This window comes from Aethalodelphis obliquidens, unplaced genomic scaffold (genome assembly GCF_003676395.1).
Source record: "Aethalodelphis obliquidens isolate GAN/ISIS:26980383/991018 unplaced genomic scaffold, ASM367639v1 scaffold8, whole genome shotgun sequence".
NCBI lineage: Eukaryota > Metazoa > Chordata > Mammalia > Artiodactyla > Delphinidae > Aethalodelphis > Aethalodelphis obliquidens.
This window is the reverse complement of record NW_020837952.1, coordinates 17,065,150-17,079,592: the sequence shown is the minus strand read 5'-3', so window position 1 is coordinate 17,079,592 and position 14,443 is coordinate 17,065,150. Positions and strand designations below refer to the sequence as shown.

General features: G+C 37.6%; 1 protein-coding gene and 1 pseudogene across 5 annotated transcripts in view; both read right to left on the bottom strand.

Annotated features, from left to right (window-relative positions):
- Nucleotides 1-444: 444 nt before the first annotated feature.
- On the bottom strand, nt 445-1,562 carry LOC113620723 (NPC intracellular cholesterol transporter 2 pseudogene; annotated as a pseudogene).
- A 990-nt stretch (nt 1,563-2,552) lies between these two features.
- NUP107 (nucleoporin 107) overlaps nt 2,553-14,443 on the bottom strand; it is a 45,232-nt gene continuing 33,341 nt past the window's right edge. For 4 of the 5 annotated variants that reach the window (XM_027106958.1, XM_027106961.1, XM_027106963.1 and 1 more), the window contains 11 exons: nt 14,155-14,224; nt 13,716-13,834; nt 12,974-13,012; nt 12,522-12,672; nt 12,085-12,197; nt 11,050-11,152; nt 10,429-10,589; nt 9,650-9,775; nt 9,149-9,262; nt 3,278-3,445; nt 2,581-2,909 (listed from right to left, as the gene is read on the bottom strand). In XM_027106958.1, coding sequence (XP_026962759.1) covers nt 2,802-2,909; nt 3,278-3,445; nt 9,149-9,262; nt 9,650-9,775; nt 10,429-10,589; nt 11,050-11,152; nt 12,085-12,197; nt 12,522-12,672; nt 12,974-13,012; nt 13,716-13,834; nt 14,155-14,224 — 1,272 coding nt within the window. In that variant the 3' untranslated portion in view covers nt 2,581-2,801. Of the gene's footprint in view, nt 2,910-3,277; nt 3,446-9,148; nt 9,263-9,649; nt 9,776-10,428; nt 10,590-11,049; nt 11,153-12,084; nt 12,198-12,521; nt 12,673-12,973; nt 13,013-13,715; nt 13,835-14,154; nt 14,225-14,443 lie in introns of all 5 variants that reach the window. The other variant, XM_027106959.1, reaches the window with a different exon arrangement.

The window sequence follows — 14,443 nt, the reverse complement described above, 5'->3', positions numbered from 1 at the left end:
CTTGGTCAGAGTTGTATATGGTATTCTACCATATTTTCAATTTATTTCATCTGTTGTCACATCACTTTACTTATTCTAAACATTATGCATTTGAGTGAAATTCCTGGGTTAAAGGGTAGATTGTTGTTTATAATATTTGAAAAGGTCAATAAAATAGACAGTTATCCACAAGAATAGAAAGTCAAAACTTTCCCCAAAGATTGTACCATTTTACATTCCCCAGCAATATGTCCCAGTCACAGTTGCTCCACATCCTCCCAAACATTTGGTTGTTAGTCTTTGATTTTAGCCATTCTGATGGATGTATAGTGGTATCTCATGGTTTTAATTTGCATTCACCATTGACTTGAGCACTTTTCACAGGCACATGGTTAGGTATGTCTTCAAGAATCATCTGTTGTACTATTTTGTCCACTCTTTAAATTTTTTTTGGCCTTTTTATTATTTTTTTTTGCTAATCAAGTGATGCATTTAATGAAAACCACCTAAGATAGTAAAGGAGACATGAGCTAACTGCAGAGAATTTCTGTTGTAGAATACTTCCCCTCCACTACCACGCTGGACACCACTGCAGAGCAAGTCATGGCCAGTGAAGCAGCGGAGCTGGATGTGAGGAAGCTCATTGGCCAGATGCACTGAACTCAACGAGGCACGTGGAGATGAGGAAGTTGCAGATGTAATATCCCAGCTAGATGGATGTGGTTTGGAACCCGTGCTTTGCTGCAAGGGCTAGTAACCCTAGGGCAAGTTATCCAATATCCCCCAAGCAGCCTCATTTGGATCATGTCTGGTTAGACCCTCCTTATTCCAAAAGCAAAACCAAACCAAACCAAACAACTCCCCCTGAAGACAAATCAATTCCTACAGTCTCACTTTCTCTTCCTTCCTTCAACCCTTTTACAAAGGATAATACAGGGGCGACAGTTCTGAGCTCTCAGGAAATAGGGTCTTAGATGCTTTTGGAGGTTGAGGCTAGAACGGCAGTCTAGAAATTCCTTTCATCTTATGGCACTGATTCAGTTTAGACTTGATCTCTCCTCCTCTCCCTCCACCCGTGCTCTCTCACCCCCAGACGGACATATTGGCATCAAATAGCTCTAGCTTTCAATCTGTACTGGGATTTGCCAGCAGAAGAGACGTTGGTCGTTGTCATCTGTAAGTTCCCACTCCACCACCAGTTTTATAGAGGGGTATTCACTCTTCACGGGTAGTTTATTCAAGTAGCTATAGGTCTTGTCTTTTTCAATGGGGCAGCTGATTCCACTCTTACAACCGTCAGGCTCAGGAATAGGAAAGGGAATGGCGAAACCCATCACAATGCCATGCACCACGGCTTTGCTACTTTGAGACTGAGTGCTACTGGTGAACATGACATTGACACTGTAAGACTGTCCTTTGTGCAGTTGGCAGGGTTGGGTGGAGTATGGATTCACATTCACTTCCTTTATAACTCCGACCCCAGAACCGCAGTCCTTGAAATGCACCAGCTCGGCCAGGGCAGAGGCACTGAGTGCCAGGAACAGGAACGCGGCGCCCAAGAAATGCATCGCAGCTAAGACTGCAAGCTCAAGGAAAAAAGCATAAGAGTTCTTTATATATGCTGGACACGAGTTTTTTTAGTCAGTTATCCTTCTGCAAATATTTTCTCCCAGTCTGTGGCTTACTTATTTTCTTAATGTCTTTGAAGAGCAGAGTTTTATATTTTGATGGTCTAAGTAATCAATTTTTTCCTTTATGGTAATTGCTTTCTGTCTCTTGTATAGGAAATCTTTACCTACCCTTGGGTCCCAAAGATATTCTCTATTTTTCTTAAAGGTTTTATGGTTTCAGCGTTTATATTCAGGTTTATAATCCATTTACATCATGTTTTCTCTTAGAGTCACATTCTCTCTTTTGGTCATCTCTCATTTATAAGTCCTACACTCTAGTCAATTCAACATACATGCTGATTCATAAACATGCATTTACCATTTGTAGGCCTTGCTTATACTGATTTCCTAATCTGTAGTGCCCCACCCTTCTTGTGCTTGTATCTCTGTCTTTGCAAATTCAGTGCATTACCCAGACCCCAGCTCAAATGCTACTTCCTCAGAAACCTCTTAGCTGGAAATAGTTTCTCCCTGCTTGGATTACTTGTATTTTAAAATGGCATTTAAAAATATATTTATTGTATTTCCCCTACTGGAAGGGCTAGATGAGATCTTACTCACTGTGTATTCCCCAATTTATTCACTGCTTGCTGTGTGCCAGATACTATTCTAAGTCTGTACATGCTCTGACTTATTTTAGAGCAGGTTTGCTGAATGAGAGTTAATAAACTAGAAACGTCATCAAAATAAATAGCATAATATTATTTTAGAAAACATTCTTGCTATGTTCATCTAATTAACTGTAATATTTTAAAAACACCAAATTTTATGATGAGGACTTATACACCTGGCTTAAACATGTATCTACTTTCCAACCTCTTTAAAATTTCAGAGTACTTATGATCACAGGGAAAAAGGATAACAGGAAATTTAATTTCTTATTACATAATAGAGGGACGTTCCTGGAATTCATATGAACAGAAAATTTTAGTTTTTATATAGTTTTATTAATAAACACCGGGAATTATATAATACATTAAATTTTCAAAGTGTCACCATAATATTCTTAAAAGTACAAAATTAAATGCCTAAATTTCATAAACATTTTCCCCATAAGGCAAAAGAAAAAACCCAGTAATTACAAGTATATATATTTTACAGAAAAACTTCCATTTATCATGGAAATTACTGAGATTACAAACAGCAGATGAATTATGACTGAATTTCATATCCTAATGGATCAAGTCCCTGGTCTAGGAGCATTAGAGAGGATTCTCTTAACTTCTGTAGCAATTTCCTTAGTTCTTCCTTAGAAAACACCTGATTTTTAAAAAAGAGAAAAATGTTAAGAATGAGAACAAAAAAGAGTGTGAATTTACAGTCACCTAATCAACCTGATTAGCTTAATGCAAGAAGAAATTCCTCTTTAAGGTTTATGTAGCCAGAGGCCAGTATATTAGGATAGCCCAGGACTTCAAAGCTACTTCTCTGGACCAGTCTATATACTTCAAACTGCTTAGAAATGTATACATATTTTGGATAAAAAAGCACAAACATTAAAACTGGATCCCTACTTTAAGAAAGTCTAAGAACATCTAAAGAATATAAACACATCTCACAAACCTAAATATTATTACAGAGGTTATCAAATCACTAAAATTTAAAAGTGCAAATGCTCTAGAACTTACCAGATACAGCTTGTGGCGCTCAGAGGATACCATATCCGCTAACTGCAGGCATTCCTGATACTGACCGGTACTATGCAATATGGTGTGAAGCAGAAAACACAACATTGGCAGACAAAGCTTTCTCAGTAAAACCATTTGATATGTTCTTTCATGGTCTTCCTCAGCATCCTACAGACAGACATCAAGTAGTCATTCTAACAACTTTAAGCTAAATACCCTTACAAAAAAGTCAATGAATCAAACCAAAAAGCAACAGGTAAAAGCTAAAGTGTTTCTGTAAAGCTTATCATGCTAACTAAAAATAAAACAAGGCAGGGTTTCTATCATGGTATCTTCAGAGGAGTCAGAAGTCTGAAAATGAAAACAGAATGCTTCTGAATTTGTACTTACTATGTTTTAAATAAAAACATGCATAAAAGGAAAAACAGAGACTAGAGCAAAAATCAGAACAGAAAATAATAACCATTGCCCTGGATATATACAGAAGGAAACACAGATACCAGGAGGACTGAGAGGGCTCTTCATACCACCAGCAGTGATTCCTGCTGGGAAGAAGCATCAGGATGAGGGGAGAGGTACACAGGGAGGACAACTTCATTGCACATATTTTGTTTCTTTAAACAGAGAATGAATTTATGATGTCTTTGTATAATTTATTAAAAATAGAAAAATTAAAAGAATCTGGGGGGCTTCCCTGGTGGCACAGTGGTTGAGAGTCCGCCTGCCGATGCAGGGGGCACGGGTTTGTGCCCCGGTCCGGGAAGATTCCACGTGCCGCGGAGCGGCTGGGCCCGTGAGCCATGGCCGCTGAGCCTGCGCGTCCGGAGCCTGTTGCTCTGCAACAGTAGAGGCCACAACAGTGAGAGGCCCGCGTACCGCAAAAAAAAAAAAAAAAAGAATCTGAAGATTTGCATGGGACAGAACTAACAGATACATGAGGATAACACTGTAGAGAAAACAGTGAGCATTTCTTTATAAGTATACAGGGGTCTTTCTAAAAAATTTTGTGGGTACTAAGAGTGCAGAAAAAAGAACAGACTTTTTTTTTTTTTTTTTTTTTTTGCGGTACTTGGGCCTCTCACTGTTGTGGTCTCTCCCATTGCGGAGCACAGCCTCTGGACGCGCAGGCTCAGTGGCCATGGCTCACGGGCCCAGCCGCTCCGCGGCATGTGGGATCTTCCCAGACCGGGGCACGAACCCGTGTCCTCTGCATCGGGAGGCGGACTCTCAACCACTGAGTCACCAGGGAAGCCCCAGAACAGACCTTTCATGCCCACTACATTTTCTTATAAAAAATTGAAAACTAAAATAATTAAAATAATAAAAAGGTACCCAACCACAATAAAATTTCTGAAATAATCTTAAAAATTAGGAGGAAATCCATAGGACTCATAGTGTAAAACAAAACAGAAAACAGGACAAGCAAAAATACCAACTGGTCCTTTGAAAAGCCTAATAAGACACCTAATTAATTAAAAATTTTTTCCTTATGACAATATTAATCACTAAAAATCTCTTCATGTGAGAGACTATAATATTAAATTGCTAAAACATTTTCAAAGGTAGATGTAAGTGGAGGTGTGAAGCAACAGAATGTAATCCGGAAATTATACCAAGGAATAATTGTACTAAATCTGACATAGGTCAGGTTTCCACACATATGAAAAATTAGTGTCAACCTTTTTTGTCCTGTTTTGAGATATAGATACATAGAAGCAAATATTAAAATGCATGCTTTGTATGTTCTTAGCTTTAAAAGGGAAAGCACCTTCATTTATTTTCTCAAATAGGAACTTACTACCTTTGGAGGTGGATTTAAAACACCTCAAGGTCTTACTCATAATTCATATTAGTGAATCCTACTAGGGGCCTAGTAAGAATAAGAAGACTGCTTCTTTCTGGGTCACTCCATTTGTGCTCCAATGTACTCTTTCCCCCTATGTTAAAGAAGCAAAGTACCCCTGGCCCCTAGACTCCTTTCCACCTGCTTATTGATAACCTCGTTTCATAGGATGGATTCTGGCACCTGCCTCTCCGAAATCCTGTTGCTGCCAAATATCAGGGTATGATCTCTTCTGCTGACTATAGGCGATTTCCATACCAGTGGGTTGGGTGCTATCAACCGTCAACCAACCAGAATCATGCCTGATGGGCCCAGCAATTTGCCACAAGGAAAAGGGAATAAATTGCTCTGCTACAACCTATGATATTTTTCTCATCTGAATAAAAAATCCTGTAAATTTGAAAAATCCTGTAAATATATAAAACAAAAAGATTCTTTCCATCAGGGACATGTAGTGCTTTATATGTGAGAAAAGCTCATTAACTGATATGTGTTGATGTGTTTATGTACATACATGTGCATATATGTATATGTCCCATTTAGGATAGGGGGTTTGGGGGTGGGGCAGGGTCTCTAAAGAGAGATGACGCTGGAGCAGACTGCTGAAGGAAGGAAGCCATCCACGCAGACATCCGGGGGAAAAGAGCACTCTAGGCAGAAGAACAGCAAAGAGGCCAGAAGGCTAGAGCAAAGTGAGGGGACAGCAGTAGGATACAAGACTGGGGAGGCAGTCAGGGCCAGCAGATGTGTGATCTTGTAGGTCAAGAAAAGAACTCTGGGTTTTATTCAAAGTGTACCGAGAAGCCATCAGAAGGGTCTGAGTAGGAGAGTCATACCTCTTTGATTTTAAAAGGATTACTAGCTGATCTCTATGAGGAAGGGACTGCATAAGGAAGAGTGGAAGCAAGGGAAAGACAGTTGAGGCTTCAACTAGAATGTGGTTGAGGCAGAGGTGGCGAAAAGTAGGCAAAGATGAGCTGCCTCCTCCATTCCCCCTGCCATCCCTGTGTGCCACCAGCCTTCAACACGAATGGGCCCGTTCTGCAGTTATGTAAAAAGTGAGGTACAGGTGTAAGAGTCAGCATACAAGGCCAGGGCTTTGTTGAACAGCTGTGCCTTGCACATGGTGCTAGCCAGGTGAGTGAGTGGGGGCTGAAATCTAATCCATGCTCCAGTCTACAGGTCATGTGCACTTGGCATGGAATCTATCTGTGTAAGAGAATGGATACCATTTCCTAATTTTTATACAAGTGATATAAGTGCTATCTGGAGCCCTGAATAATTTCCTGCTTTGCTGAGTATGTAAGAGTATTAAGCTAAACTCAACTCAAAATATCATTATTTATCATTTGATTGTTCAAGAAATCTCTTCTTGTTTGGATTAGATTTGAAGACATGACTGAGACTGAATATGGATTTTTAAATGTTCGGTAAAACAAAATGGTATCATTCATAGCCTTCCACTCCTACTCTATTTTTAAAACACTCCAGAGTGTCTGTTTTGTGACTTTCACTATCTTTTTTTAAAATTTATTTATTTGGTTGCTCCGGGTCTTAGTTGCAGCAGGCGGGCTCCTTAGTTGTGGCATGCGAACTCTTCGTTGTGGCATGCATGTGGGATCTAGTTCCCTGACCAGGGATCGAACCCAGGCCCCCTGCATTGGGAGCTTGGAGACTTAACCACTGCACCACCAGGGAAGTCCCTAATCTAAGATTAATTAATACTTAGAATAACAAAGATTTATGTATAAATAAGGCATCAAGTCTTTTCAAACCTTAAATACCATTTAATTAGCATTTTGCAACACTAAAATTTTATCTTCGTGAGCAGCAGCATGAAATAGAAGAGAAAACCCAAGGAACCTGCTAAAGGTTCAAAACTATTTATGAAGTCAGCAGAGTTACTGTATCAGGAATAGTAGCAAATAGGGGCTCAAATCTAGTCTCCTGTCCCTAATGTTTTTGCTTCTGGTCAAAAAGGGAAGCCAGAGGAACTAGAAAAATGTAGTAGCAAAAACCAAAACAAAACAAACAATAAAAAAGGAGTGATGATCGCTTCTCAACCTTTTGGCTAAGATCAAGTGTGAAAAAGGAGTGACTATACTAAGATTCAGGGAATGCAAAAGGGAAGATACCAAACATACTCCTGTGATTTTTCTGTTCAAAATAATATACCTAATATCCAAGAATCCAGCATTTACAATCCTTGGACAGATCATCAGGTCTGCAGAGGTAAAACTGAGTTACTCCATGTTTCTGTCATGCCCCATGAGCAAGCCTCAATGCCTTTCCCTCACACCATTATTACCTGCAGCATCCTTCCTTTCTCCCACCTCAGCTCATCCAAATTTACCCAATTCGTTCAAGATTCAGTAAAATGCTACACCTTTCAAGCATTCTGTCCAGATCTCTTCCAGGTAGAAGGAACCTTTTCTTTTCCTAAGCTCACAAAATGCTTCATCTGTGCTTTTCTTATGGTATTTATTACTTCTGTAACTGGTTTCTCAACCCAGGCTACACATTAAAGCTCTCCAGATAGGGCTTCCCTGGTGGCGCAGCGGTTGAGAGTCCGCCCGCCGATGCGGGCGACGCGGGTTCGTGCCCCGGTCCGGCAGGATCCCACATGCCGTGGAGCAGCTGGGCCTGTGGGCCGTGGCCGCTGGGCCTGCACATCTGGAGCCTGTGCTCCACAACGGGAGAGGCCACAGTAGTGAGAGGCCCATGTACCGCCAAAAAAAAAAAAAAGCCAGCCAGCCCTATCTCAGACCAATTAACCCAGAATCTCTGGAAGTGGAACCCGGTATTTTTTTTTAGTATTTAAAAAGATATTTTATTTGAAAATCATTTCAAACAAACTAAATTACAACAATAGTACAAAGAATATCTCAATACCCTCACCCTTTGTTCAGTCTTTGCCCTGTTTGCTTTATGATTTGCATCTGTATGTGTATCTATAAATACACATTTTTTTAACCCTTTGAGGGCAAGCTGCATAATCATGTTCCCTCACCTCTAAATACTTCAGTGTTTACTTCCTAATAAAGAGAAGTTTCTCTAATATAATCACAATGCAGTTAACGATGTCAGGAAATTTAACAGTGACGTAATACCTTAACATCACTGACTCAACACTCTCCTTTATAGCATCTTTCTTCCTCCAATGCAGGAGCCAGTTTAGGATCACATACTACATTTAACTGTCATGTCTTTTCAGGACTCTTTAAAAGTTTTTTTTTTTAATACAATTTTTAAAGGCAACATTCCATTTACAGATATTACAAAATACTGGCTATATTCCCCATACTGTACAGTATATCCTTGTAGCCTATCTTACACCCAACAGTTCCTACCTCCCCCTCCACAACCCCTATGTTGCCCCTCCCTCCCCACTCCCCACTAGTGGTAACCACTAGTGGAACCAAACCAGTATTTTTTAAAAGTTCTCCAGATCATTTAAATGGACAGCTCAGAGGTGAGAACCACTGCTTTATATATGTCTTACTCATTCTACTAGACTTATCTTCATATCCATAAATTGAGTTGAATACATATATAATTAATTTTTAGGTCCAGAACTTTAAAAAATTAGATTTGGGACTTCCCTGGTGGCACAGTGGTTAAGACTCCACGCTCCCAATACAGGGGGCCTGGGTTCGATTCCTGGTCAGGGAACTAGATCCCCCATGCATGCTGCAACTAGGAGTTCACATGCCACAACTAAGGAGCCCACTGGCTGCAACTAAGGAGCCCACCTGCTGCAACTAAGAACCAGCACAATGAAATACATAAATAAATATTTTTTTAAAAATCAGATTTTACTATCCTAAGTGAACATATTAAATATGGAAAAATAGTTTACCCAAGAGTCAAACATTCCTATATTCCCTAACTAGTATTTCAGGTTAAATTATGGGATGTTTAGTTATAAGTACAAAGGTTATATAGGATCTGTAGCTGCTCCTATTCAAAAAACTTTTAAAAAAAGACATTATTTTTGCTTTTAGCTATAAACAATGCACACAGCTTACCTCTCTAACATCCACCATCCACCCTCCATCAACAAACAACAAGACATTGTACATTTTCTCCTTCACATCAGCAGTTAGGGCATCCAAATGCCCTTTCCAAATACCATAATCCATCTGAAAAACAAACATAAGGCAGATATATAACAGACTATAATGTATCTGTAAAGTACAGACAGGAATATACATATATGGAACATCATTCTAAAGAGTTGACATTCAGTAAGCCAAATATAAAAACAAACATCGACGGATTGCAGTTCAATAAAACGCTAAAATGTTAACCATGTAAATGAGCACTATTGTCACCTGAAGGTATGTTTCATGTTTGGTTAATTATCTACAGAAAAGTAACTAAAGGGATGGCTTTTTTTCAAAGTAGAACAGTAGTAAGGAAGATCACTTGTTATAATAGGAATATAACTGCTGAAAAAATGATCTCTTTAAATATATGACATGTATTTTTGAGATGCAATAGACATATCTCATCTACATTCAACTTACTTCATATTTCTTTTCTTTGTGTTCATGAGCCACTTTCTCAGTAAAAGTTGCTTGAGGTGTCAAAGTAGGTTTTTGTGGAGCTGAATTCATATGCTTAAACCACTCATTAAAGGTTTCATGGGCTTCCTAAAATGCAAAATAAAAGAGAAATACAAAACAAAAAACTGTTCACATATGTTCAACAAAGTTTTTAAAAATTTGATTCTTAGAAATAATTTTTCAGTAGCAAGAAGTAAAATCGTTTAATATTTCTTTTTTATACAAAAAAAAATCATGGTGAATAAGTGTTTTGTTTGTGATGTTCACATATTTACTTGTCTGTCTTCTTGACGAGCCTATTAGCTTCTAGAGGGCAAGGATAGAAAGACATCCAGAATTAGTCCTAGAACCTAGCCAATCACTTCATTATTTGTTGAATGAATTTTGAATGAGTATGTTGTTTAGTCACAATACAGAATATCTTGCTTTTTTCAGTTATTGCCAAAAGCAGAAATGTTAAAGTTGAGAGAAGCATTCAAAGAATCTTAAGAAAACATACATTTCAGACATCACACACAATCTACCATGTGAAACGTTCTTAGTTGGTTAGCACTGATTAGAGGCTCTTGCAAATGAAGACCAGGTCTTGTCTTCAAAGTTCTTATGGATCAGTCAGTCCCACAGTCGCAAGGGAGCTAAGATAATGAGTCAATCACCACTTCTGGAAAAACAGTTCAAGGTCTGAGAGTGAATCAGGAAAGTCATCATAAAGAAAGGTTTTGTGGTTTTTACAATCTCACCAAGTAAGCTCTAATGCACAAGTGTTCTCGGATAGCGTTATCATCTTCAGCAGGAAGTGGGCTCTCCATTCCTTGTTCCTCCCACTGGTTATAGATTTCTGCTATTGAATCCTGAGGAATTTTCACAAATACTTCTTTTGCAGCTTCGTGCTTTTTTGATGCTGTGAAAAAGATATACAGTTTTTCAATACATATGGATTTCCGTGTAATGGTTTCTAAAGGAATCAAATTATTGGTTTGCAACTTTCACAGCTACCTGTAACCATTTCATGTCTCAAGGTACTTCTGTTAAAGGTCTGGGTGATCTCTCTACTTAATGGCTGGGCTTTTCCTTATCTCAATGTAACAGTCACAAAAGGATTCATTAAATGCAATTACTTTTACATACTTTTCTGTGTCTTAAAAAAAGGCAATTCAATTTTTTCAAAGCCTTGAGATTATATGCAAAATTGAGTAGGATATGAAAAGTCACTATTAAATATGTTTTGTTTCACAATACCAGCCGTAACAGTGGCTGTTTTGTACGTTACCCTACTGGAAGGGCTGGAAAAACAAACAACAAAGTTCTAGAACAGAACAAAAACTTAAAAAAAAAAAAAAGAATATAAAAATACAGCATACCCAAGAATTTCCTCATTATGGCATTGCCTTGTTTTAGTGCTTCCGCCCTCTGTGATGGGTCAAATACCAACCAGTCAATTACATCGATTTTTAAACGGTCCTCCTATTCATTTAATTGGAAAAAAGAAATGTCAACTGTGTTTTTTCTACGATATTCTACAAATTAGTAGAACCAGCTTATGTCTGTACTTCTAGTGAATATTTTCCCTCAGGTTATACAAAATAATGAAAGAAAATAGCTTTTCTTAGTTTATTTTCACATTTAATAGCTCTCTATTAAATTATAGAAAAAACTTACTGGACTGTGAATCTGGAATTATATATGTGATGTCCCACCAACTTAATCATGTAATTCCTTTAAGTGCTACTCTAAAATTTTTTTCTTTCCTAGATAAAACTTTCTATTCTTTTCTGAAAATAGGAATAAGTAAGCCACATAAAAGTTAGTGATTGATCGGGACTTCCCTGGTGGTCCAGTGGTAAAGAATCCACCTTCCAATGCAGGAAACTAAGATCCCACATGCTGCAGAGCAACTAAGCCCACGTGTCTCAATGAGAGAGCCCGTGTGCCGCAGACTACAGAGCCCATGCACTCTGGAGCCCACACGGCATAAACAGAGAGAGAAAACCCACATGTCACAACTAGAGAGAAGCCCACGCACCAAAACGAAGAGCCCACCCGCCCAACGAAAAGATGCCACAATGAAAAGATCCCAAGTGCCGCAACTAAGACCCAACTCAGCCAAAAAACAAAAAAAGTTAGTGACTGATCAAGTATCTAGAATAATCTGATGAGCAAAAATCCAATGCTCAGGTTTTTTCCATTAAAGAAACTTCCCTTAACATAATACTACTATTAAGCAATTCCTTACACAAGACCTTAAGTTTGCTGCCAATTTTTATAACTTGGCTGACAAAGAAAAATTCTTTAAAAAAGAAAGAAGCCAGAGTATTTTAAGGTAGAAGTTCACAAAAGCATAACATGAGGGATTATCAGGAGTTATATAACACACCTCTCTCTTCCCCTCACGTTACCTCAGTAGTGCCAGTATCTAGGGCTGGGGCCAGGTCATGATGACTGAATTCACCATTATCTTTCTTCCGAATATTCTCAACTACGGTTTTTGTTATAGTTGCAATATCCAAATCTAAAGAATTTTTTGAAGAAACAAAAACAAGAATTAATCGTTCACACTAATATCCTCTAAACAGTCACAATGATTTGGTAAATTTGGGATAACACTTCTTTAAAAATATGTAAAATATGAAAGACATTATAAAAGAAAATGCCAAAATTAAAACACGAGTTACAGTATAGGTTATTTCATTCCTAAAACAGAATTTCACTGAAAACCTCATTCCTTTTTCACCTCGTAAGAGAAATAGGATTTAAAACTAGAAGGCTAAATGTTACTAAAGCCAAAATGATAATCTGCCTACAAAGCCCAGAAGATGTTCTCAACCATTTTTACCTGCTTCTTTAGCCAGCTCCAGGCAATGGTGGCGCTGTTCAAATTCTGTAACACCTTCCAAAAATAATGCATACTGGGCAACAGCGAGGTCTTGAGGCAAATGACAGGTATAAAATGCTATGAGATTTGTATGTTTCTCATTTATTAAAAGCTAAAAAACAAAAAAAGGATCAAAGTATGTCAATAATTAAACAAGTTCTAGGATCAACAGTGCTTTTTAAAAAGTTCACTTCAAAATTTCAAATATATTTAGGAGAGATTCATACAGATATAGATTTGTGCTGCTAAACAGAATTTTAAATTCCAAGAGAAAGTATTTATGACAATTAAAAGACCTTTATGGATTTTGATGACTCTCCTGCCACTAGATATTAAAATATTATCATTCTGATGTTTGTTTTCATTAAAATGGTAAAAAAATATATATATAATTGTGGTTTCTCAAAGTTTACCTGTATGTATGTCTTTAAAACCTCAATGGAAACTTCTTCCTTCATAGGAAAAAAGATATAATTATTAAATTATAAATACAACTGCTTATGTGTACCAGCAATATATCTAATAAAAATTCCGCTATAATGATTTAATGACTTTTAATACTTACCACTGAGCAATAACTACATGCAATAACTAAGTGCTTAGCAAAGTTCATGTATTGCCTTACCCTAACTCTTTGTGGGTAGTTACTGTTATTGTTCACATTTTACAGAGGAAGAAACTAAGACCTAAGGAGATTTACCCAGAATTACACAGCTAGAAGCTGCTGAATAAGAATATGAATCCAGGATTCTTACTCCAAAACCCAAGCTTTCAACTACCGCATCATTCTGCCTTCTACATGTACTCTGACCAAAGTGTTACCATTTAGGACAGAAGAAAAAGAAAAAAGAAAACAAAGGTTTAAGATCTCAGAGAACTTAGTCTGGCTCAGTTACCTTAGCTGGTTGATTTAGAGGTGGGTACTGATGAGGATTAAAGTTATAAATTGTCCAAAACCCAGGTAACCACCAGCATTCTGCAGCCACAGATTAGAACCCTAACAAGTAACCTGCAGTGAATTATCATCGAGTGACCATATGAGACTATGGTCACCATTTCCAGAAAACAACAACCAAAAAGTAGCATGTTTTCCTGACAATAGGTGTATAAAGCATCAATCTTGCAGAGAAGGGTATACAGCTCATTTTTATTTACTTTGGTCTGTAGTCCCAGAGTGCGGAAAAACAAAATGAGGTGAGTCATGAAGCGAAGGAGGTGTCCAGGTAGATTGTTTCTGCTTTTGGAAAGCCATTTGCTAAATTCATCCATCAGACCTATAAGCAATCAAAGCAAAGATGTAACAATAGGGATAAAAATCAAAAGAAGAGATATAAACACTATCCAAGGACATTTACTGTATTCCTATACCACTACCAGTTCACTATCTCATTGTTAAGAACCATCATATAAAACAGACTCTGGATTAAATTCAAACTTTATTTTCTAAAAATTAAGTAAATAGTTGCATTCAGATATGTTGATATTTATAGAGATGACAAAATGTGGTAAGTCATATGCACTGTTTTGATAACTTTTTACAAAATTACTAAAGAAAACAAAGAACTCATACAAGGTGAAATAAAATATATCTTACCATCAATGTCTCCCAGGATAAGGAATTTTTGAACTATATGATAATGTTCTTGATTCTCTTCCAGAACTCTCTGAAAAAGTTTTTACATTTTCCATAAATCTACTATGGTCATTCTGCAGTATGTACTCATTGGTAAGCTAAAAATGTCAACTTTTGAAGGAACATATACAAAGAAAAAGCTGGAGATGAAGGGTCTTAGGAGACCAAAATAAAGTAAAACATGAGAAAGATACTGCCCTTGGAAATATATACTCAAGGCTCAACATTATCTTTGAAAGCAGAGAACTGC